The 26,096-nt window shown below is 42.4% G+C and overlaps 2 protein-coding genes across 2 annotated transcripts in view; both read right to left on the bottom strand.

The window, feature by feature from the left end:
• The window catches only part of SLC26A5 (solute carrier family 26 member 5), a 37,219-nt gene extending 21,284 nt beyond the window's left edge, over positions 1 to 15,935 (bottom strand). Inside the window, exons 1-2 of the mRNA XM_075429594.1 lie at positions 15,856 to 15,935; positions 1,346 to 1,563 (exon numbers count right to left, since the gene is read on the bottom strand). Coding sequence (XP_075285709.1) covers positions 1,346 to 1,512 — 167 coding nt within the window. The 5' untranslated portion in view covers positions 1,513 to 1,563; positions 15,856 to 15,935. The remainder of the gene's footprint in view (positions 1 to 1,345; positions 1,564 to 15,855) is intronic.
• Positions 15,936 to 22,840: 6,905 nt separating this feature from the next.
• The window catches only part of RELN (reelin), a 300,342-nt gene continuing 297,086 nt past the window's right edge, over positions 22,841 to 26,096 (bottom strand). The window contains exon 64 of the mRNA XM_075429592.1: positions 22,841 to 23,791. Coding sequence (XP_075285707.1) covers positions 23,695 to 23,791 — 97 coding nt within the window. The 3' untranslated portion in view covers positions 22,841 to 23,694. The remainder of the gene's footprint in view (positions 23,792 to 26,096) is intronic.

Here is a 26,096-nt window from a genome sequence, read left to right as displayed (position 1 = left end):
TTACTATTTGTGTGCTTTATACGTTTTTGAACATAACATTTTATATTATTATGTGCTTTTTTTAACCTAATATTTTACTATTGCTTGTTATTATCACTGGTACTGATAGGGTGATTTTAAGGCCATTTGAGAACACAACCCTTCTTTACCCTGAAAAGTAAGCCACTGAAGCCAGCAACACTGAACCCTGTGTCTCTTAGCAGTTATTAATATTTTGAAACCCTGACTCATAACAAATGAATAGAGGCAGGAAATAAATATCTCTATCCAGTACTGCCATGCATCATACTTTGATAGTCCTGTCGTAAGACATTTTAACCTTGGGCAAAAATATAACAATGGGATCATATAAATGCTTTTCTGTGTAGAGGAACTCTAAGAAAACTGCAAAGGTTTGTTAACATTTCTGAATTCTCATGGGACTACATGGTACAGCGAAGCAGCTTACTGCTACAAGTGGGAGAGGAACTGGAGTCATCCACGCTTCTCCATGTTTAAGCAGATTGAGTCACAAGAAGTCATAGCTCAGAAGGATTTTGATCCACATGTTTTTTATTCAGGACAGATCAGTTATTTGAAGTGGAATTAGTTGCTGTTATCATTAGAATGGTCATTCCATTGACCAAAACAAATCTCCAAACGTCAAATCCTGTAAACAGGAATATTTTACAGACAGGCAGTCGGGCAGAAATAATTTGTTCTCTTGCAGAACAAGGTTCTACCAAGAAATCCAATCAACTCTGCTAATGAAGCATGGATAAATGTAAAGCTATTGAGAATTTAACTAGAATAATTTTCTCTTCACTATCCTCTGGTACCACAGAGCAAGAGTTGCATACTTAAAAGACAGTTCCTGTCTACCCAGATGATGCCTAGATTCCAAGGCAGTTAGTTAAAGCTACAGAATGCCTCTATTAAGTCCTTACTAGACTAATAAATTAGATTTCTACACAGCTATCATACATCTCCATTCTTCTTCCTCAAAAGGATCATGTGAGGCACAGATTTGGCTCTAAGTACTTCCATGTAAAAGGACAGATATTTTTCAGGGCCTTATGAATTCCTGTCACATGATTTGACTAATACTCCACAATTCTATGCTGCATATTTTTCCCTTGCACTTTAATGAAGGCAATTCAACTGATTTATCCAACATTTTGTAATATAGTTATATATTAGTATATAAAAACACATATATACAACTTCATCACAGTCTTGCTGAATGATCAAAGTAGAACTAGTGCTTTTATCTTTTAGGTTTCTTTGAAGATATTACCAGCTATATGCATGAATCAATTAAGAATTAGAATATTTCTAACAATAAAGATAAGAAAAAAACCCTTACCGACAAGAACGTGCAATCTTCTGCCTTAAAGTCTGAGGTGTTCTTTCTCGTCTGTGCAGCTGTCCTTGCAAGAGCTCTTGGTTATATATTTGTCTCTCCACACAATACCTCTGGGTTTGCTCAAGACACGCTTCATGTTCTTGAGCATGTTCCATAGCTGATCTCATGGAGCAGTAGCCAAGGAAGAACAGTTCCACAGTCTCCACCAAAAAACCTGGCTGCAGACAAAATAAGTTTGACTACTTTTTTAACGTCGCATCTGGCATTTCCTTTCAAAGAATTTATTTTCACAAGCTAGTGACAAGAACTGTGAATGCAGTTTAAAAGCACTCATTAGATAGTCTGTAACAGCAGTAAGTAAATAAACCACACTCACAATCTTTGCTATATGGAAGCCATTAATTTATGCTTCTCTTAGGTAAAGAAAGCTTTTGCATTAATTACTGTGTAAATAATTGCAGAAACAAAATTGGAAGGTTATGTTCATGCTTATCTGGATTTTCCCTCCTCAGTTTTTAAAGGAAATGTCAGTGTCGAAGAGAGATTACTTTATTGCTGAGTTACTTCCTGCTTACTCACAAGCTGTCATGTCCATCTCCAAAAGACAGAACTCCAATTTTAAAACTGAGAAAGCCACTTCGTTCTTCCAGATAGTCAGTTGCTTCCTGCATCCATCCACCTGCTTTCTCTTCCCCCTCTTTCAGAGGTTTCTTTTTCCAGAGAGCATCCCAAGGATGCGCAATTCACTACTTTCAAAAAGTTATTCTTTCAATGGATGCGCCACTTACTGCTATTCTCAGTCCTGCACTCACTAGAACAGAAGTCACAATTTTAAAACTAGCCAGAAGGTCTGTAAATATCTATTTGTCTGTCTGATTCAGTGCCATAAACATCTTAACACATTTAGGAGATACTCTGTTAATTCCTTTGCCGTGTGTTGGCTGCTTCTAGAAATACGGGGCAAGAAACATAACTCCAAATTATGAGCAAAATGACAGGAGTGCTGTATCGTTAAGCAGAGATGCTGGCTAGTGCTACATTTGATGACAGAACACGAGTGCAATGAAAAACAGAGCCATAATTGTGAACAAAGCCCTTGGGCTCAGGTCCAGCAAGTCACTTAAGCATGTGTTTGCCTTCAACCAAGAGAGCTAATCCAGAGGTGTTTAGTTTTTAGCTGTACATCAATAGTTTCCTAGAAAAGGGTTACCATGCAGGAATTAAACAAATTGCTATCTAAACACTCAGACAAAGTTAACTACAACTGGTCCAACATTCTGATTCAGCAAATACAGTCTGCCTGCCACCAAAACACCAATGTTGTTTCCCGAGTCTTCAGTCTGACAAAGGTGCTGGAATTTTCCACCCAGGGCCTGCTGTCCTTTACCTCCTGGGACAGACATGACCTACCATCTCTTCAGTTCTCATCATTTTGTAAGATTTTTCCCTACATAGTCAGCCACAAAAGGATATTTTTACCAAAAATATATTTTTTTCTTTGCAGCATGCTCAAGATTTACTTCAGCTTTATCGTGTGAAATAAGGTACCTGAAACCTAATATGATACTGTTCTTACAATTAACAGACCTTGTTACCTTTGTACTCCTGAAACACATTTTAAGCTTCTTTTGCATCTTTCCATAGTTTCAATTCACCAAAAAGCCTGAATGACATTTTCTGAACTATTTTCTCAATTTGTGTAGCAAATCATAACTCCCAGCATTATAATTTTCCCCCTTGCCCACAGATTGTAAGCCAGTCAATGTTAGAATAGGATTGTTCTACCAGCAATTCCCATTAGAGTAGCCCACTGGTTTTTTTTTTCTCATGTCCATATTATCGCATGTATCTTATTTCATATTTACAACAATGCTGTCCATACTAAGATGTCTGTTTGGCCACTAACATTTGTAGCACTTTTTTTTTCCCCATGTCAATGTCTACCTACCCACAAATACCACTTCCTACTCCACATCTTCCCCCATTACAGACAGCGAGCTACCCATGAATCCTAGTGTATGAACTTCTGGCCAAACTGAAACCTTAACCACCCTAGTGTGGGTGTTAAGATACACCCTTCCTAGTGTATCCTGGAAGTGCAAAACAGTAGGACACAAGCAATTCAGGAGCCTTCTGAGGTGCAGCAATGATAGCGTCCTGCCACAGCTGATGGAATAGTTGAGAAGACGACATGCTCTGCTGGACCTGATAGTTACAAACAAGGAAAACTGCAGGAATATGATGAGCCTGGGGGCAGCCTTAGCTGCAGTGACCATGAGATGGTGGAGTTCAGGATCCTGAGAGAAACAAGGCATATAGCAGGCTTACAACCCCAGACTTCAGGAGAGCAGATTTTGGCCTGTTCAGGGACCTGCTTAGAAGAATCCCATGGGATTTGGTCCTGAAGAGAAGGTGGCTCCAGGAACAGGAATTCAAGCAAGAGTGGTAGGAGGCCTGTGTAGATGGACAAGGAGCTCCTGACAAAACTCACACATGAAAAAGAAGCATATGAGAGGTGGCAGCGAGGACAGATGATGCAGGAATAATACAGAGACACTTCAAGAACAGCTTCAAAGAGCCACACAAGTTTGTAATGTAAATCTAGTCAGGGAGAGGCCTTAAGATCTCCAGTTCCCTTCTCATTTCTGTACACATGCCCAGACTCTTCCAGGTACTATGAGCATGTACAGAACAACAGAAGTTCAGTCCTGCCTCTGTTTGTCACAGCGAAATAAAGGATACAGATGTATTTGACTAACTGAACAGGGCTCAACTACAAATCAGTTATCCAGATGATGGAGAGTGTTAGTCTGAAATACTACCAGAAGTCACAACGCAAGTTTCACCATCACTCAGTCTGAAGGTTTTCAAACCGTAGATTGAGCAGTTCTGACTCTGTTCGAACAGGAAGTTGTACTGCACTGAATCTTGGGAACCAACTAACAAAAAAGCAAACCTGAGGGAGGATATGACAGGATGTTGTGTTTAGCTATGGTTCACAACGGATACCAGAACATAAAGAACAAATCACAGGCTGTTAAAAGAGATTCTAAATCTACTCCAAAATTATAGTAGGATGCATAGTTTTCTGTATTCCATGTCATGTCACCAACTTCATCTTAACAGCCCTACATAATCATGTTTTCCAATGACCATTTTGATTATTGTATTATCAACAACTTAGTAAAGATGAAGGTCTTTAATACCATCCACCTCTTCTGCAAAAGCACACAGAGAGCAAGGATTGAGATGCTTGTGTTTACAACAGATATGCATTGTCCACCAAGTAGCAAAATAACAGCATTTCATGACTGGCTGAAGTGTCTCTCCAAGCGTTTGCTGAATAGCAGTGTAACAAATTGCCAACAGAGATACCCAAGGCTTGGAAATTCAGCTTTGCCCTTCACTCCCAGCATGATCAAGGAAGAGCAAAAGTAGATAGTGTCATTTGCATGAAGACAAAGCTTACCACTATGATTTCTGAAAACTCCCAGACCTTTATCCAAAGGAAGATAACGGCAATCTCTGGGCATCCGAGTCTTAAGTAATAGTGGAATACTGCTCTTGGACAACCTTTGAACTTCATAGCAAGAATAAAATAAAAAAAGCTATAAGGAACACTGCCATTAATCTTATCAGCCAGATAAGAGTTGAGCTGAAGTAGTTAAAAGCTGTGTGTGAAAGACTTAAGAGTTGGTGGTTCTTTATCTGACTGATAAAGGCCCTTTCTTATGACTTTACTGCTATTATCAAACTGAAAGTGTTAAAAAATAAAAAAGTGAAGCAAACATAAGTTTATAATGCCATCACTAATAATTAAATACTTCTCTTCCCAGCCTTAGATGATAAAGCAAGGCTGCCAAGCCATCCACACTGATTCTTGTAGAGGACAATTTTTTATCCAGTCCACATGAATTAGAATGCAGCCATAAAAAAAACATAAGGACAACGATTTGGCTGCTGTTACAGAATCACAGAATGTTAGGGGTTGGAAGGGACCTCTGTGGGTCATCTAGTCCAACCCCCCTGCTGAAGCAGGGTCACCTACAGCAGGCTGCACAGGACCGTGTCCAGGCGGGTCTTGAATATCTCCAGAGAAGGAGACTCCACAACCTCCCTGGGCAGCCTGTTCCAGTGCTCCGTCACCCTCAGAGGGAAGAAGTTCTTCCTCATGTTCAGACGGAACTTCCTGTGCCTCAGTTTGTGCCCATTGCCCCTTGTCCTGTTGCTGGGCTCCACTGAAAAGAGCTTGGCCCCATCCTCCTGACACCCACCCTTGACATATTTAGAAGCATTTGTAAGGTCCCCTCTCAGCCTTCTCTTCCTCAGGCTGAACAAGCCCAGCTCCCTCAGCCTTTCCTCATAGGACAGATGCTGTTCCTTAGATTCTAAATATGACTATGGAGAGAAAAAAAACATGCTGGAGACATGGAGAATAGTCTACTGTGTGACTATTGCAGCTTTAATAGGCTTATACTTACAAAATGGGGCACTTCTGCTCCTAACCTTCTGTATCCAACCTGAACGTATCTGAACTACTTAATGCAACAGGGGGAGTCAGTGGCAGATCCAGTGACTCGCCTGTTCTGCAAGAGCAGAAAACTTTCCTTCTAGTGGCTAAGCACAGAGTTGCTTTAAATAGTGGGAAAGCACAGGTAGAATACTAGTACGGCATTCTAGTTGAAAAATGCATCTGTGCTGAGGAATCCCAAGTTTGATCATGAACTGCAGTCTATGAAGTATTTTGTATCTTCAAGCTTACAAATACAGGTGACTGCCATCAGCCAACATGCTGGTGGAAATATTGCCACTCTATTAATATATGCTCTCCTAAATGTACACTGTAAATCAGAGTTATTGCAAGGTCTGCTCCTATTGTCTGCAGAGGCTAGACACAAAAACTGAGGCAATTTTAGCAACCGCATCTTCCCTCATCTATTTCTTTCCTCTCTGACCTCACTCCCCAGTGCCCTATGCCCTTTCACTTATCACCTTGAGTGATTATAAAATTATACGAAGCTGGAATAGAAGGGTTTTTTAAAACAAGCACAAAGGTGTAAAGTGACTGGGTGGGGTCATAAGGAATGAATTCTCTGAGTTTTCTTGGATTGTGCTTATCCTCCTTCCTTCTCCACTACTCCCACTAAATCCACTAATGAATAGATGGTTTAGAAATGTAGCTTTCCTGTAAAGTTTCACAAATTTTGAAATAACTTGTGAAGCGAACAGAATTTTTGTTCTGCAGGTCCTAAGCTAAGAAATGCACTCCAGGAAGCTTTCTGGTGAACCTGTGGCAAAAAAACCCCAAAACTAAACACCACCCCCCAAAAAAACCCCAGGACTTTGAATTCCTACACAGCTTTTAGACAGGCAAAATTTCCACTCTACTTCACACAGAAAGGTGACATGGCTACATAAACTGTGTTGGGTTGTGTGACAAAAGCTCCTCTGTACACCCACAGAGTTGCTCTGAGAGATGATGGCAGGACAAAGAGCTTCTGGGCTACTTCCAGGTCCACCACAGCAGCCATCAGCCCATCACAGGCTCATGCGCACAAGTCCAGAGCAGCACAGGAGGGTCAGCTATGGAACCTGGGAAGCCCTGGCTAGCCACATGTGTGCACGTGATGGCCTGTACCAGCACCTGGAGTGGTGCTACCAGCTTGAGGGCTCATACAGCCAGCTGCCAGCAACTAGGGATGCAGGAGCTAGCTACTGGGCAGACTGAGTGTCTGAGATCAGTTGCTGGAAGGATCCACTTTGTACATACATACAGACATGTATGTGTGCATCTCTATATACGTATACATATTCTCACTAGTGGACCTCCATCCTGCTCAGCCAGAAAGGGGAGGAGGATGAGGCTGTCAGTGCTGTCTGTCAGTAATCTGTGTGGCTTGCCATGTATGTATGTAAATATAATGTGTATATGTGTGCCCTGTGTGCATGTGCAAGCTGAGAATACATCTTCAGCCTTGTTACTGGTTGGAACTGGGGATATGGAGCAGCAACAGCCACCTCGCCTTCCTCAGGCTGTTAGATTCCATATGATATATTTTCCTCTAATAAACTGATATTATCCACTGAAAAGAGCATAATAGCAATATGTGAGGCACAGAGATCCTTGTCGCAGAAAATGGTAACAAATTAGACCAATAAAGAAAAAATGTAACTGATAAGGGGTATTTTTATTTCACATTCCTTGCCAAAAAATACTTTAGCCTCTAAAGATTTGCTCCACGGACTAATCACTTCATTAGTATCTTAATGGTATCTCTTATCAACGAGCAATCTTATGTTTGTTTTCAATAAGAGAATGTTTTGGGAACCTGTTATGATGATTGAGTTGTTTAATCAATTCCACATAAGACAAACACCTGGAGCACTTTGAGCAGCAGAACACTGGTCTCCTTCACTGTCAGATATAGATAAGAGATGGCTTCTGTTCCCAATGCAAACACGGTGATGACTATGAGAACACATGGAAATATCATCATTCTTATTCCTGCTTTTTGTGGCTTTAGTGACTTTGGGTCTGAATCTGCCATCCTCACCCCTTCTGAAATCCAAAAGCAGTAGCTAGTGACAGTGGAATCAGATAAGTTAATCAGAATGGTACCATGGCTGATGACCCCTTTTCCATGCTTAAGCCAACTGATAAGGATGTACAGCCCCTCAGGGATAGGTAATCATTAGCCAGCTTAATTTTTCCAGGTGCAGTTCACTGCCAAAAACTTTGCTGGAGCAGCCTTCATCGTAAAGCTCCAGCTGATGATCAGAGGAAACAATACAAATCAAGACCATGCATACAGACCAAGCTAACTCAGAATATTTCTATAGTTCATGTGACCTCAGTGCATCAATGATCTCCAGCAGCTGGTTCATCTTTTCTGGCGAAGTGGAACAAGCAGACATCAAACAAGTATCTGTACAGAAGGGCGAAGTGACATGACAATTCCTTCAGCAGAGAAGCCACCGAAAGAGTCCTCCCCTTCTGTATTTGCTTCATCGACCCTGTTTACAAACATCACTAGCCTCTCAAGTGCTGCATCAAGCTAAAAATAAACAAAACAAAAAATCAGAAGACTTATTTATAACCAGAATCATCTCAGTCATCAGTTTACAGTGCTAACCTCTCAAGCCACATGGAAAGCTGAAGTATAGTATAGGAGGGAAGAAGCAGGGGTTTGGGATGGGATTCTAAATTTATATTCCAGTTTCACTGCTGAAAACAAGGTATGAAGTAACTACCTTACTTAACTAATAAGAGGTTTTGAAATGTCTCCAAGGATCCCGTACAAAGGTCTCTTCCTAACACCTTCTGAAAGGATCTGCCCCTCTGCAGAACAGGCTACAGCCATTGCTGTGCCTGAAGAAATTCCTGCAGAACTGTTGCTTCTGACAAAGCCAACAAAGAACTTCAGCACAGGGCAGACACTATGTGGGAACATAGTAATGGTAACTATTCATCTACGCTGCAACTCTTCCTGCTAGCTTTGAGAGAAGTTCAACTTCCCTATCCACCCTAGGATTTGCATTTGGAAGCAACATTTCATTCTTGGCAGCTACTTTATAACACGTTTTCTGTGTGTATCTCTTGTGCGCTAGGTATCAAATCAAATCCTACATGACCAGTGAATAGAACGTGACTTGTGATGCATCCTGTCCCATTTGTGCAACTGCTGCTTGGTTAAGATTATAGTATCCAAGTGATAGCATTTTCCTGTCTCCTGTGTACTTAATGGGGTTACTTCATGTTCTCAAGGTGATTACCAGCCAGTGGGAAGGACCTTCCTCAACATCTCAATACTGAGGTTACACATAAGGGCCATCAGTGTGCAGCAAACGGGCCAACAATGCTTTTCCTTGAAGTATTTAAAATCCATAGTAATCAAAATGAACATACAGAGAAGTTTCTCTGATAAGTATTTCACAGCAAATCCCTACTTTATTTGCAGACTCACGGCTTTGCATTTCTTCTGTGGCTGATGACAGAGCTCACATTCTAATGTGAGACAACCCTGTGTCTGTTCTTAACTACACAAGTAAAAAGACTAACCTTCATATAGCTAAAGCAATTACTTCACAATCCCAAACAGAGAAATCAGATAAGATGGACAATACATGGAAGGACAATACACGGCAATTGCTTTGGACTGACGCTAGTTACCAGCTGGCACTGAACATGTTCATATGTTGAAGGTTCTAAGCTACAGAGTATAGGAATGATAACACAACCTACTTTATACTTTTATACTTTAATTTTAGTAGGCTATTGAAGCACAGGATTTTCAGATGTCTTGGTCAAGTCTTCATAAATCAGTGGCATTTATTAGGTAGAACTGAAGATACATATGTTCTGTGAAGAGCTCTAAGAGTGGTGTTCATCACCCAAGCATGCAGTAAAGCTAAGAACCCACCTACCAAAACATTTGTAAAGATGTCAGTCACAGAGTTTAGCTCAAACAGGGGCAAAGAGTTCTCCAACTGACTCTTCAAGTGTGTTTTGTAGAACTCTGCATGAACAGATGCCCGCAACAGCTAACACTAAAACAGGGTGCCATAAGGAAGGAACTGGAAGAGCAACAAGGGTGTCTGGGCTGAGAATCACCAAATGAAATGAAGAAAGGTTCATTGATAAACTTTCTGGTGATGACTTCTTGCAAGAACTCTCCTTCCTCAGAAACACATATGCAAAAGAAACAAATGTCACCAGAAGGTAGGGAAAAAGAAAAATCAGACTCACTACATCTGTAGTAAGTTAAAGACTCAGGTCACCTGTTCAGCTACATGGACACAAACGCAGCACCATCTATAGCGCTGCAATGCCATAGTGAAAAAAGATCATAAGCATCAATTTTAAAGATGAAATTGACAAAGAAATAAGAACAGAAACACGTACTACAGAACTGAAAACAAGCAAGAAAGAAGTATAGTGCAAAATTCCACATTGAACAATGGAACAGACCAGAGATAGAATATAAAGAAACAGTAAACCTGAAACAAATAGGGAGGGCTTAGAAAACAATGTTATGTCAAAGCCGTGTAGCTATGGCACTATCCTAGTAAAGCAGGAGATGCCAGGTTAAATCCCAACATGCTGAAGTTGTAACTGAACTCAGGTCTTGCTTCCTCTGGGAAAGGACTTTAACCACATTGTGCCATAAAGTTATGACAGCAGCAGCAAAACTTCAGTATTTAGAGAAGATATTATGGATGCCTGTATCTATGAAAGGTCTGTGATTTTGCTCCTGATGTGACTCTTCAGACATGCCTGAGCTCAGCAGAGCTCCGTGACAACAGTAACAGGCAGTGTTCCCTGTGGGCACCTCAGGTTAGCAATCCAAGTTTTCTCCTGGATGGTATATCAAGTTTTGAATTCTACTCCATGAAAACCAAGTGCCCAAAATTGAAATTTTGTAATGCTGAACCAGCTCAATCCTTAATTTGATCTGGCTCTATCAGACTGAACTCCAACAAGCATGTTTCAAACAACAGACACTGCCATCTCTGAGTTGGATTGGAAAATTCTGTTCATAATTTATTATGAGAGGTTTTCCTGAGGAGTTCTCAAAACCCCTAGCCCTACCTCAGAACCTAATTTCCATAAAATGAATGAAAATGAACAATTTGACCTCACCTCTAGCCCAGTCCAGGTGTCAGAATCTCAGGATTTCAATTAATAGATTAAAATCTATTAATTAGCTAAAAAAACCCCACCCAACCCAAAACAACCCACAACATAGCAACCCAAACAAAACTGGACATACAAAATGTTAGGCAATAGTCAAAGCAGAGCAGCAAAACTTGATCCACTCCTTGCCCAAAACTGGTAAGGATTCTTCAGTGAAGGCTGGAGAAAGAGAGACTCCACCCACGCAGTGAAAATACACATTCATCGTCAAAAAACTCCCAAGAATGCTATTATTTGTCACACGGAAGGTCTTCCCAGCTTACTACTGCACAAAACAAGAGAAACAGTTGTTTTATGTTAATGTTAATGACTTAATACAAGTCTTAGAGAATAATAGTTCAAGTTTCCTCATAGACCAGTTATTCATATATGTACTCTCATGCTCATTAATAAAATCTAAATCTTATCAATGCAACTGACTTGCAATACCCATTTAACTGCCTGCACAAAATTACAGCCATATCTTCACATCAAAGATCCCATGGAAATACTTCACATTGTCTCTTTGTCTATAGCTTTCTCATTACCTGGGCACGTGGAATAGAACTACAAGATCTGGACTTTGCTGCTGCTTATACTTCTGAAGAGCAAAAAGTTAAAGATAACTACCTATACAATAACAGCAATGGTCTTGTAGACATATTAGGAAATACTATCAAGAAGGACTATCTAGCAAGACAACATTATGCTGGCTAACAGATCTAGGGAAGGAAACACATCAGGATAAGGAAGGTATTTAATTCACTAAACTTAACTGGGGAATCAACAGGCTGATTTGAGCTTGAGAATTTCAGCTACAGCATGGTCTTCTTATGCTAAAAGTTACAGAACTATCAAACGATCAGACAGAAAAACACATGCCTTAAAAACAGTTCATATGGAAAAACTATATCAACAATGAAATAAAAGAAAAAATAGCAGTCAGTAGTTCATCAGACTCAGAAGGAAGTAAATGCTGGATCATAGGGAAATGCATGCAAGACGCCAAAAGACGCTTGTGTAAAGCTATTCAGAATAAAAGTGACTAGTATGAAGAAATGAGGGAATCCATGAAAGCTGTTAAACCTTGAGAGGTGAATTAAAGCAACTCATTTCAATGTTGCAGAGAAGATGGCATAATTAATAGACAAGAATGAAAGACTTTCTGGCTTTCCCCCTGTGTGCTAATGCTAGCGCAGGAAGAATAGACAGCTGAAGTGACACAAGTTTTTGCCAGGAATTTTGCAAACTCTGGTTTAATCCTCAAATTGACATCTACTGTACATGCACAGATAGAGTGTCAGAGTAATTTCATAATTCTCTGAGATCCACTGTCCTTCCATTATTTGGCCAAAGCTCTGACGCTACCATGCAGGACGATTTGAGAAACTCTCTGAACACCTTTAGGAAGTTGCTAGGGAAGTTACCATACGGTAAATGTTTCAGTCACTGTGCATTCAAACCAGGAACTAGGAGACAATGAGGTATCCAGCCTTAATCACAGAATCATAGAATGGTTTGGGTTGGAAGGGACCTTTGAAAGTCATCTAGTCCAACCCCCCTGCAATGAGCAGGGACATCTACCACTAGACCAGGTTGCTCAGAGCCCGGTTCAACATGACCTCGAATGTTTCCAGGAAGGGGGCATCTAGCACCCCTCTGGGAAACATGTTTCAATGCTTCACCACCTCCATCATAAAAAATTTCTTCCTTACATCTAGTCTGAATCCATCCTCTTTTAGTTCAAAACCATTACCCCCTGTCCTATTGCTACAGGCCCTACTAAAAAGTAACAGCTGCCTATCAAATCAGACAGTTTGGGCCTAATTATTTCCCTAAATTATTCTGGTAGCAGCCCAATCCCATCAAGTTTACAACATTACGTGTAGCTGCTGCTACTACACTGACCCCCAGCTGGGTAACAACTGGCATAACCAAAGGTAAAGCTGAGCAAACCAGCATGGCTAGGACAGTCTGTGTAGTGGAGGGCTAAGGCAGAGACAACATAGAACAAAAAACCCACATCAAAATGTAGAGTGGAGGCTTGTCTTCTCCAGGAGAAAACTTCCTTGAGACACAAAAAAAGCAGCAAGCTCCAAAGTCACAAATTCCTTTGCAGCTACAGGGTTGACTTGTGCAGACAATCAGCCAAACCAAGTGAGATAGAGGAGCTCAAAGGACTCTGCTTCTCTAGGTAACCCATGGACTACACAAAAGTCTTGGTCACATTTAGAAAGGCTACAGCCACAGTCCAAATAAATAGTAGTTTAAGATAATAATGGTCTGTCTACACTATAATACTAATAGTCAAAACAGATAAACACATGCCCAATTCTTCTTTCTCGAGTTATTAGCAAAATAATAATGGTATTGCAGCCATCTGCTAGTTCTGTGCCTCAGTATTGCATGATTTTTGTGTCATGTTAAATAACAGCCAACTTCCCATGTGGTTTGGAACATTTAAGCTCTAAAAACATTGCATCCCCAGTGACAGACTGCTATACCTATGAAGAGCTGTGTGCCAAACATACGCTTTGAACCACAGTAACAGAGTAGAAACTGCAAAAAAAAAGTATTACTTGATGGCTATTTAGTGGCCTAAGTCTTAAGATCTGATGGCTAAACCCAACAGTGCACTTTAGTAAGCATTCAGCTCAGAAAACCGGGCTTAGTTTGTGGCAGAGGCTAAAGACTTCACCCTTTCCGAGGCCCTTTCCCCCAGAATCACGCTCGGCCATCTTCACCTTTTTTAATTGTATGTCAGCCTTTAAGTGTATTGTTACCCTACACAAAGTTTGTACAGTACAATCAAAAAAACACATCAGCTCTGGACAGATTACTTACGCAGAGGAAATACAGTTTAGTGATCAGAACCCAAGCCTGGAAATAGCAGCAGGTTTTTTCTTATTGGACTTCGAGCTTTCCTTCACTGAAACGTGATTCTGGTTATAAGCCAATATTGCCCCAGATACCACAAATATACCTTTAAGCGTAGTGAAGCCTTTACGGTGACACTGCTGAGTTAAGGCCCTCAAGTCTAAACAAGGGGGTAAATGCTATCTCAAACGAATATGCTTTATCAGCTACCAACAGCAGCTTTGCATGGGTGAGGCTCCATTCTCTCACTATACCCTTTCCACATTCCCTTTCAGAGATGTTTCACAATACATTGCAAGACAAATAATAAGATACTTCTGTTCAGGAGTACTGCTAAATGCAGTACTGGAACATCTATCGTGTGTGCTGAGAATGCTTGGAATTGCCATAAACCAAGTATTTCAAAGTGAGATTACTTTGAGGAAGACCAATGCGAGAGCTGATCCCCACAGAGTTAATTCAGTCCAAGTCACCTACACATGCTTGCTTCTGAAACTGTACAACTCATTATCTTTGTTTTTCCATTTCTACAGTAGCTAGTAAAATAGCATCTTATGAAAATTCTGTAACATAAATCAAGATACCTGTTAACCTAGAATACATTCTATTTTACCTTTAGTAGAAATTTTAAAAGTCTGAAAATTTCAGTTTTCCTTTATGAAAACTTTGGCCAAAAAAAAAAAATTCCAGTGGCCAGATCCTTGTTAAGACTGTCAGTCATCCCCATCCAAACCAATGCTGTGCAACTGTGTTACTGTCATAAGTCTGAAGAATCAGTACATTCTGCTGAATCATCAGCAGAAATAATGGCAGTAATTTAAATTTTTTTTTCTTACTACTCAACGATCTCTAAATGCCTGCTGCAACTGCCTTTTGCGTTATCCAAAATTCTGAAGCATCCTGAAAACAGCTTTCAACCTTATTCCAATGTTCAGACAATTACAAGTTTTGCAACAGCAGTATGAGCACCAGCACAACAAATTTAAGCCTACTTGCTTTTCTGGCTGGCTTTTCCTGGTTGCTTTCACTGATCCCTTCTAAGGAGTTCAAAATGTTCCCACAGTTTGCGGATCAGAAGTTGAAAAACACTGACATAGGGAAAGCCACAATCTTATTCTTTGCCAGAAAATTAGGGGCGGGAGGGGGGGGGGGGGGTAATTCAATCACGGTTTTGAAGATCTTTGGGTTGAAGCTAGTAGCAAAGCGCAAAGTGGTTATTTCTTGTTATTGCAAGACTTCTCGGACAGTCACTCTGACCTAAACTGACAGCCCGCAGCTTAAACTCAGAGGGCTGCAGTCACTAGACGAGGAAATGACTGATCTCTCAACCTTCCTCCAGTTTCCCCTTTCTTTTTTTTTTCCCCCTGCAAGTTAGCCCGGGTGTTGCGCCTGTGTCTTACAGTTACCAGCAGCGTGGGTGCCGTTTGCTGCCCGGGCAGCCCCGAACTTTAAGGAGCGCCTTAAGAGGGAAGCACAGACCAGCCCGGCTGCCCCAGCAAGGCGCCGAGGCCAGCACCGCCTTCACAACCGTCTTTTAAACGGCTCCCGTCGCCCACGGAGCTCCGGCCGCTCCGCCGGGGACCGGCAAGGGAGGGCGCGGGGTGAGGAGGCGGGGGCCGGCGGGGAGCGGGGGCGAAGGGAGCAGGGAAGGCACGGTGAGAGGCGGGAGCATGAGATAACCGAGCTGGAGCCCCAGGCACCGGGAGAGCGCGACCCCGACCCGGCGCTCCTCGCGGCGTGGCTCGCCCCTCAGGCGAGACCTCTCTCCGGCGAGATCACCCGCAGGCGAGACCCCCCTCAGGAGGGACCCCTCTCAGCCGAGATCCCCCTCAGGCGAGGCCCCCCTCAGGAGGGACCCCTCTCAGGTGAGACCCCCCCTCAGGAGGGACCCCTCTCAGGCAAGACCTCCCTCAGGAGGGACCGCCTCCGCCGCCAGCTCCCCACGCCGCGCTCCGCTTACCTCAGGCGCTGCCTCCTTCCAGCCCGGCGGCGAGCCACCCGCGACAGCGGCCACACACCGCCTCCCCTCTGCGCCCAAGGTGAGCGCGAGGGGTGCGGGACTGGCGGCGGCGCCTGCCGCCAGCCCCCGCCTCCTCCCCTGCCGGCCGCGGGCGAGCGCGGGCGCGGCTGGGACTCGTAGTCCCCCCCCCGCAGACCCCGCCGGGCGCGCACCCGCCGCGGCCTACAAGTCCCAGAATGCCGCGGGGCCGCCCGGGTGGCAGGCGTGTGCGCGGGGCTGGTGCGCGCCCCCGCCCGGCGCCGCCGCGGCCGTTCCCTTAGCGGTGCCCGGGGGGCCGGGGCGGCCGGCGCCACCTGCCTGGGCCCTGCCCTGCGGGGGGCGAGGCGAGACCCCCGCCCTCCCCCTCGGATGTGCGTGTGCGCACGGAATACATAATTACAATATAAATATAATTTATTTCTGATTTAAATATAAAGATAGACCTGAGGAGCACGAGCCGGGCGCTGGCTGGCAGTGGCACCACAGGCAGGACAAGGCCTGGTGGTCGTTTTCGCCACGCTCGCGTACGTGGTACTCAGGGGCGCCGTGTTGCTTGTTAAATAAACCCCAGTCAGGTTGTCCCGAAATTCCGGTCAAGGAGCTATGAGGGTTATTGTCTAAAATCGATTTGAAAAAGCAGACGTTGATGCTCTGTCCCCTAAGAAATGTCGAACACAGGTGTCAGACATGCACGTGTGCCAGCCATGTAAATGCATGTATAAATACAAATTTCCGAGGGACTTCATGTTGACTGAACACTTCAAGAGTCTTTCTTAGAATTATTTTTCATCTTCTATAGCGAGTACTTCTTCTGTAATGCCACCTCTGCTGTCTGAGAAACACTTGTCAGCGTGGGTCCGGGAGTGGTCGGTCTCACAAGTGGCTAGATGCAGTTTCTTATTTAGTTAAGGATGCAAAGGACACGTAGGTATCAATTTCCTTGTGAATACACAGGAATTAGTAGTGAAATATGTTCATAGGTCGCATCTTTCAGTCCTTAATTTATAAATGTTTTCCAACATAACAATAGCTTTCTCTCTTGCCAAAGAGAAAATGTTTTGCCACCTCTCAGATTCGTAGAGATTTGGGTTTGTATCTAGAACTGGTAGGAAAAGAACATCTTGAAATGATTACGCACTGAAACCACAAAAAAAATTGTAACACTGGTGTCTACTGAAATGTATTATTTTGAAAACCTTAAAATGATTCCTTGACGTGTTAGCCCTTGTTAGAGTAGAAGAGTAATAAAATTTAAATTAATTCAAGCTGAAGTACAGTACTTTAAATTTCAGTGTTGTCAAAGAGAGAAATTTCACGGTCAAAACATTTCAAAAGTTGCATTTTAAATAAGAGGTTTGTTATAACTGGTTTTATCCAAAACAGGCTGTAACAAAAAGGCATTGTGATGAACAGTTTCAGAGGGATGTATTAGATACACCACATACACCAGACCATGTGGAATGGTGCTGGGTGCCAGTGTTCTACAGAACTGGGTAAATGGAGATACTTTGGGAAGGGCATCTTTTTTGATTCTTATGTGTTTATCCAAAAACCTGTTTTTTTCTGAACTTGGGCATCTGTAGCTGGTGTTAGAATTAATGACCTTATGAAGGTGTTGTGTCACCACAGATGTACTGAAATTCTGAAATGCTGCATTACCAGTACAGCATAACGTACCACAGGCAGACCTCTGCTTATACACCCTGCAAAAGAGGAAGGAGAGGAGAAAGCCTGAAACAAGCATGGGAATGGCAGATTTCTGGCTAGAAAAATCCACAAAGGTGTGCATCATTTTGAGTGTCACAGTAATCCACACTTCGGACTATGTTACACTAATTGTGTCAATGGTTCCATTTAAATACATGAACTGAAGCTGGTTTTAATTCCTTGTGCGCATTTTAGCATGACCCACTGGGAAGTTTAATAGTTCTTTTTATTGCTTCTTTCCAGCATTGTCTAAAATGGTAAAAGATGCTTCAGTTCTTCAGCTTTGAGAGAAGGGCAAGGATTAATGTAGTGCTGAACTCAGTAGGAACAAGATGAAAAGAGGTTTTTCGGTCAAAACGAAAAAAGGGAAGGGAAGTTAATACAGAATAAACAATATGGACAATTGGAGAGACTAAAAAAACTCCTGTGGAGGATAACTGGGGGAAATCAGTTAACGACACACACTACTGGAGCTGTGTGATGACAGAGCCTAGTGTGAGCTTTGAGGGCTCGTCTGGCTCACGGGGGATGGAGCAGCAGGAGCCTCTGCTCACCAGCAGCTGAAGGAAAGCTGTAAGGCACCGTGAAAGGCCAGATCCAGCTCTGGTTAGCTGGTTAGAGCTCCGGTTGTCGGGCTGTTTAGTTCTCAACTTCCTCAAACAACCGGTGATACCGAGCATGGGCACGGGAGCTAGCTGTGGGACTGGGGAGTGCAGAGACTTCTGACGCTTCTGTTTGTCTCATTGGTGTGGACATCCCATACGGGACATCCCAAATTAACAAACTGCATCAGATGGGCTCCATCGACTGGGTCACTCCCAGCCACTCCATAACTACACTCAGAGTTCTTCTAATAATGAGACAACTTTCTAATGCAGAAGAAAAGCCGCTGAATGCATTTGACCATGGAGTCTTATGCCAGTCCTAGAACAGGTCAAACCAGCTGAGGTAGGAAAGATGAGGTGGACATTTCCAGATTGAAGTGGAGCGCGTTTAGATTTAGAGTGATTTTCCCACTGATTTCAGTGGCAGTTGGCTTGGTTCTGAAATTGCTCCTGTTAATTAGTTACTACCCACATCCTATACAGATACATTAGTCATGTCAAGCTTTATTACTGTCCATAATAGCACAATTATTCTAAGAGACTCAAACATCAGGGCATTTTCCTTTTTGCTGTGAGAAGTTCCTTGAAAGTGGTTGAGCTCAAATCCTTTAAAAATGTCGCTTGAGAAGACTTTAAGTGGGCTAAGCTGGGTGTCCAGTGGTGAATATAAACCAGTTGAATGGCTTTGCCTCTGCTGTTTCTAGCACACCTGGAGCAATAATAGTGTCAGCAGAAGGCTGGTGTGTACGTGCACAGTCACTGTGCAGGGAAAGAGGGACCCGGGGCTATCAGCCAGCTCTCGTGGTATCAGCAATAGCATCCTAATGCAGAAGTGGCCCAAAACCTCTGGCTGCCCAGTGGCTGCCCAGTACCTCCCCCAGTCCTGCCTTTGGCCCAGAGGCAATCGGGGAAGCAGCCAAGCCCTCTGAAAGAGCTTCTTTGCCACTAGCTCATTCACGGATTTCCCCTGAGCAGCACAGCTCAAAAGCACAACCACATACTCTTTTTTCTCCTAAAGAAGCTTAACAAACTTGTTTCTTTCAAAAGAAATATAGATTTAAACTATAAACCCAACATTTATCAATCCCCTCCAGCACAGTACTCCTCCATCCCTGGAATACCATTTTTACTGGGCCCCTCCTTGCTGGGTGCCAGCTCAAACTGTGCCCGTCAGGCTCTGTGGTAATTACCCATGCACTGGCCTAAGTCCTTGGGCTTGCTGCCAGATCCGTCACTTCAGCTGAATTGAGAAGACATGGGGAAGAAAAACATTACAGTCATAAAACATGAGTAACACAGGAGAGCACTAGGCAGTTCATCCACGTGCCACCCATCCAACTTTGGCAGCCTCATATCTCGCTGTCACTTCTTCCGGGAGCAGATCCACCACCTGCGGATGGTACGTGCTCCGTCTGCTCCTCCACAGGAGATGTACTGCAAGCGGTCGCATGGTCTCAGGAGCTCCAGAGTGCCAACAGCCCTTGAAGAGCTCTTTAGGGCCATGCTTAAGGTAGGCAAGCCCTTTTTGCTGATCTCATTTGGTTCTGAGGCTCCCTCACCAGCTCAGGATTACGGTAGCTCCCCTCTACAGCTAGCTTGCTCCTGGTAGTCCAGTGTTGAGTCACATTTAGTTAAGCCTTGCTACAGAGCTGAATTGAGTGGGGTTCATCTGTTGCACCTTGCTGCTTGCGCGTAGCCTTTTGTGCATCCATCAGCAGGGCTCACAGAGCTTCACACCGGCTTCCCGCTTGGATAATAACCAAACCCCATTCACCACTGATGGATAAATAATGAGGTGATGCTGTGGCAGCACTTCCACTCAGCGACATTTGCCCTGAAGGGTTAGCAAGTAAATAAAACATAGATCTATGTTTATGGATGTTGTCATAACTCTTTCCTAATGTTTTCCTTTCTAGACTAAACAAACCAACTCTCTCTACTTGGAAACTCTTGGTTTCAAGGGTCTTGTTTTTGCTGCTACACTCTGCAATTTCTCTTGTTTACATCTGTATTTAAGTGAAACGCTCAACAGTTGACAACTGCCATCTACTTTACCAGCACTGACAGCTGTATGCATATTTACTGTGTTTTACCATAAACACTTTTACTGATAGAATGCAAAATGGCATTTTTTTTAAACTGCTTTACGCTGTTGAATCTCTTCCTGTAGTTTTGCTGCCTAGCCAGATATTTACTCACTTTGCGTGCTGGTGCCTTGCCCTTTGACAATGTTGTGTCTTTGGATGTATTTGCTGTGTTGTTTCATTTCTTCCCATTTGTCTAAATTCTCAAGTTCATGCAAAGCCTGATTCGGTCCTTCAAAATACTTGTGCTCCACTCATTTTCTCTCACTAAGGTAATCTTACCATCTGTGGATGAAGCAAGCTCAAGAGAAAAACATTCAGGCAAAATTATGAGAACTTCAGATTTTGGCTGTTCTAGGATGTCCAGCAGGTCAGAGCTTTATCTTCCTGTATTTTTACTTAATTTCTCTCATGTTCTCCTTATTCTGGGTTAGTGAGCTGATAGAAGACATGAGGAAGACTATAAGTTATACTAAAAGCATCAGTTTTCTTAGTTAGGCCTGCCAAAGTTTTATACCAGTAGATAAGCTTATAAGTACATTTGATAGGACTGTCACTGTTTTATTGCCGTTGATTATGTGCTGTGTCACGCTTGCTGTTTTAATAACTATTTAAAGTCAGATGACTCATTGTTTCTCAGTCATATGGGAGGAAAAATAAAGCAGTACATACACTGAGCATGCCATATGTGCATGCTACCTTGTGTGCTGTAGGAATGGCAAAAATGTAAGGAAGAACTTCCTGGAATCTGGAAAGGGCAAATGGCAACGTCACCCAGGAATCTACCAGCGAGGATGATTTTCTTGAGAAAAGCCTGCACCCAATTTGCAGTGAGTTCTGGTGAAATGCCTCCAGGGATTCCTCAGTAGTCATAATTACATACATTATTCAAAGGAAATAAATATAACTGTGAAAAGCAGCTTCTCTGATTAAGCTGGTCTCTTACTTGGAAAGAAAATCAGATTAAGGGTCTCACTGTATCTAAAGTCTTTAAAATACATTAATTCCCTAGCAACATGCTAGCTGCACACACATTTTAGATTAAAATATCACCCATCTGTTGACATATTAGGGCAAATAAAATTATCTTTAAAAATAGGAGTGTTTATATCTTGCATTTTTGTTTGTTCAATGGGCAAAACTTTTATTACAATATTTTAAAATCTCTTGCCCAAACATTAAGCTATTATATTCTTTAATAATCTAATTTTTTTTCTTCCTGCTCTTTCTCTGAATAGATCTTTCATCTTGTTTCAGGGATTGAAAGCCCACACCCCATTCTCTGGAACAGTACAGTCAAGTTTGCAGCTGCAGGAGGCTGGGCTGTTGCAGGAAGTTTCCAGGTCTGTCAAAGGTCTGTTGCATAATTCTGACAAAGCCAAGGTTTTCCCTCGTTTGTCACTGAATGGCCTCCTTTTTTCCTGCATTGCTCAGGTACCTTTGATCAAAACTCTCTTAAAAATTAAACACATTTTAGGTGGCTGAGCATGTGTGTGTAAGAAACACCATTCTGGTTCAGACCAGTATGGTGCCAGAAGCAGATGCGCATGATGTAAGAGTGTAGCAGGTATACATGATACTTCTCTCTGATGAGGAGCGGCTGAGGGAACTGGGGTTGTTCAGCCTGGAGAAGAGGAGGCTGAGGGGAGACCTTATCGCTCTCTATAGCTACCTGAAAGGAGGTTGTGGCGAGGTGGGTGTCGATCTCTTCTCCCAAGTTACAAGCAATAGGACAAGAGGAAACAACCTCAAGTTGTGCTAGGGGAGGTTTAGACTTGATATTAGGAAGAATTTCTTCATGGAAAGGGTTATCAAGCATTGGAACAGGGTCCCCAGGGAAGTGGTTGAGTCACCATCCCTGGAGCTATTTAAAAGATGTGTAGATGTGGCAGTTAGGGATGTGGTTTAGTGGTGGACTTGGCAGTGTTAGGTTTATGGCTGGACTCGATCATCTTAAGGGTCTTTTCCAACCTAAATAATTCTATGATTCTAAGAATTAGCAACTTTGTTTCGAACTAGGTTGTTTACGTGCTGCGCTGTAGTCCTCAGAGCTTGGAAATGCCGATTTGCACATTGCATTTTGGTTTGCAGATAAAGACAAGTGAGAGTGTGTATTGGTCTGTGGTCCCCTTTTAGTGTTTCATTCCTTGTACCAAAGACCATGTCATGCCCACAGGTGGGACTGGGAAGATCTCTTGGTTTGTGTTATTTGCAAAGTGCTGTTAAGTGTGATGTACTAAATACTGAAAAATACCATCAATGTTTGCATTAGAATCTAGGTATTTAGTAAAAGAATTTGGTTTATGATTTCAGGTAAAGCCTGCATGGCTTGAAAAGTCTAACATCAGAATTGTTTGTTGATATTATTTTTATTGAAGCATGGATCTTCAGCTTAGTTCACCAGAAAGTGAAGCATTTTATTTATGATAATAGACGGTTTAGGGCTATAGGGGCATTATAACGTTGCTGGTGTAGATACAACTTTATCAGAAGATACAAACATGACCCGCAATAGAAACAAACACCAAAGAGAACACGATGAAACGTTCACTGTTTACAAATCACTTCATTACTACAGACACCAAATGGCAGTTACTGTAAGTAAATCAGTCGCAGAGAACTGACTACATTTAGACAGGGAATTGGGAACTTCTGTTTGGGGCTTCATCCACAACTCCTTTGTAGAAAAAAAGTTTAATGTCAAGCATTCTTTTTTATCCACAAAACAATGCTAACCAACAGACATATCAAAGAATAAGATGGAAGGATATCAATGCCTTTACAACTACTTTTGCAATTATCTTCTTGATTAGGTACTTTGATTTTTTGATTTTTTGTTTTTTTAATACATTTTGTCAGAAAGTAAATAGCCCAAAAATCAGCAGCAAAAATATTACAACAACAAAACAAGTAAATACAGTGCCAATGTGTCATGTTGTAGAAGAGAATACAAAGAGGACAAACAATGATAACTTAATAATATAAAATGACACAGAGCTGAAATACAGTGCACTTAAATACCTATGTGACAAAGAATGTTAAATCCTGTACTTAGTATGTAACTTTTTTAAAACATAAAATCTGAAAAGTCTTTGTGCTTAAACTTTTTTTCCTGTTAAACAGAATTAGTTGCTTACTTCCAATACTGCCACTGTAACCGATATTACAACAGATCACAATTTTCACAGACACATCAACATTAAAACATTTACCTATGAGAAAATAAGTCACTTCTCATTAGTTCACAGTGCGAAAAAGTGGTGTACACTCTGTCTTGAGAAAGGCTTTCAGTTATTCATCAAGCCAGTTGCAGATAAGTCCTGATACCAGACGCAGTGCTAGGTTTAAAGAATGGAAAGCAACACATCACATGTTGGGAGGAAAAAAATAAATTTCTCGTTTCTTCATGGATATCGTCTAAGTGACCTTCGTCTTCTGTTGTAGAAATGCCTGAGCCCATGTTGCCGTGAAAAATTCATCATGTAATTTTGTTTGCGAGTGCTGTTAAAATCAAAGGGCAGGGGGGGTGGGGGAGTGGAGGAAGAGAAGAGTGTCATTTTTTTATATGTAGTTTAAATTTTTTCACAGCAGTGAGCTAGTGGGACAGAGTCTTCATTTTCCTTGCATAACCTCTCAACCCTATGTAAAGCGGTGTGTATTGCACCGTTTGTACAGCGGCAAGGTACAAGAAAATTGAGAATCTGTCCCACTTTGCTTTTATTAACAATTCATTATGTTAGGGAAAGTTTAAGAGTTTTCAGCTAATGAAAACTTGTGCTGCCTAGGGCCAGATTCACTAAAGCTATATGCACTTCATACCCTCTCTCCACAGTGGCTTTGTACTCCTGTTATCCTTCTGTCTTAGATCATAACTGCTTTATCCTGAGAACAGAAGAAAAGCTTTACTCCATTATCTTCCATTTTCATCATATAGGAAGTGAAGTACAACACTTATATATAGACTTAACCTTTCCCTCTCTTATACCCCTCATCCAAAATTGAAGGAAGATCTAGGAAACAAGCATCATCACGTCTGGGAGGAGACCAGGCAAGAGCCAGCCTGACTGCAGCCTAACTGCAGGAGGGACACTTGTTCGGAAGACCTACCTGGAGGACAAGACCCTTCCCACCCCGCATAGATTTTTGCTTCTCCCACTGAGGGAAGAAAGAACCATGAGAGGGCAGTGGTGGACAAGAGGGCTGTCTGGGATTTTGGTACCTGAAACCCATCAAACTGCTAAGGGCCAGATCCCATCTTTAGTTTCCAGATTTTAGCAGCTTTGGAAATGGAGCTGTAACATCTGTGGTGCACCCTCGTGAGTCTACTCATGGCACAGAACTGCATGTGTAGCACCACAGAGCCTCTATATCCTGCTGCCTCTGCTGTGGCAGGGGACTGCAGAACAGCCAGAGAGCGTTGGCCGTGCCTTTTCCTGGCCCCCTTGACATACATATCCATACCCCTGGCACATACACACAAATACAGGTCTACATAAACATATAGCCAAACTGCATTCAGAATTACATGAGAATGAAAAGGTTTGTGTATTCTGAAGTTGTGATACAGGATGTCTCCTCTCAGACCTACAGCTTGGCAGAGCACTTGGCCAGCCATATAAAGCAGCTGAGATGTGGCTGTAAGAGGGAGGGTCACTCTTGCACACTGCGCTGCAGAGTCCCAGGGTATGGGAAAGATCTCTTGATCAGAGAACTACTCTTAAAAATAAAAAGAGTATCATATACTGCAGCCAAACACTAGTTTTTAGAGCCACCTGAGAGCCCCTTTCTCCACATGGAAAAGTGGCATACGAGATGCTCCCAGAGTTGCAGTCAGAGGATGCAGTTTCTTTCAGAGAGCAGAGCACAGCGTGAACTATGCAGACCCCAAGGACAGTTCCAACAGGTGTAAAGAGCTTCACCCAGGAGGAACTGCTGGTGACTGCGTGGCCAAATATTCTTTTGGTTTCTGGGGGAAAGGAGCTGCAAAGTCACAGAGAATCTGTGCAATCTCAGGCTAATTTCTGACTCCCTCTCCTATCCTCCCTGCCCACTTAGTACCCTGTGCTTTCTAGCTTCATCTTGAAGTGGGAGAAGGATGCCTGGCCTCAGTGTCTCTATTCCAAGGGACTGAACGTTACCAGGAGCCTCCAAACCAAGAAGTCCATCAGATTTTACTTCCATGAAGTGAAGGCCTGAAGTAGACACTACAGTCAACAAATCTCCCATTTCTGTGTGCAAGACAGGTTTTCCTTTGTGAGTTTCTGAGAGGTAAATACTCGTACTGTAATCAGTCATACTTTCCTCTCTAGTGCAAAAGCTTATTTTTAGTGAACGTGGCCCTTAGGAAAAAAGAAATAGTTGCATGCTTTGCAAAATATGTATGAGGGGCAAAGACAGCTTTTGCTGCAGTATGATAAATTCATCTAAAAAAAACCTGTATAAATTACACACTTTTCAATAGCTGACCTAGAACATGATAGACTAGTTTGAATAAAAGCAGTTGTGTCAAAATCTAGCATATAGACTCCTAAGCAATTCCAAGTTGCTTCCGAACTAGTTTTCCAAGGCTTTGCAAATTTATTCACCCAATTTTATAGAACAATGACACTACTTTTTTTTTTTTTTTGCAACGGGAATGTACATACAAGAATGAAATGAGATCCAGTTCCTGGTGACAACGAATGCAGACAGATCTAGACCTGGTACAACTGTTGGTGCTCTCACAGTAAGGCAGTGCTCTAGAGCGTTTGGCAATTAGAGGAGGGGTCGATATTTGAGGTTGACTTGTCCTGATTTCTTCAGGTGT

Source organism: Opisthocomus hoazin, chromosome 8 (genome assembly GCF_030867145.1).
Source record: "Opisthocomus hoazin isolate bOpiHoa1 chromosome 8, bOpiHoa1.hap1, whole genome shotgun sequence".
Classification (NCBI taxonomy): Eukaryota; Metazoa; Chordata; class Aves; order Opisthocomiformes; family Opisthocomidae; genus Opisthocomus; species Opisthocomus hoazin.
Note: the sequence above shows the minus strand (reverse complement) of the source record. Positions and strands in the feature narration are given on the sequence as shown.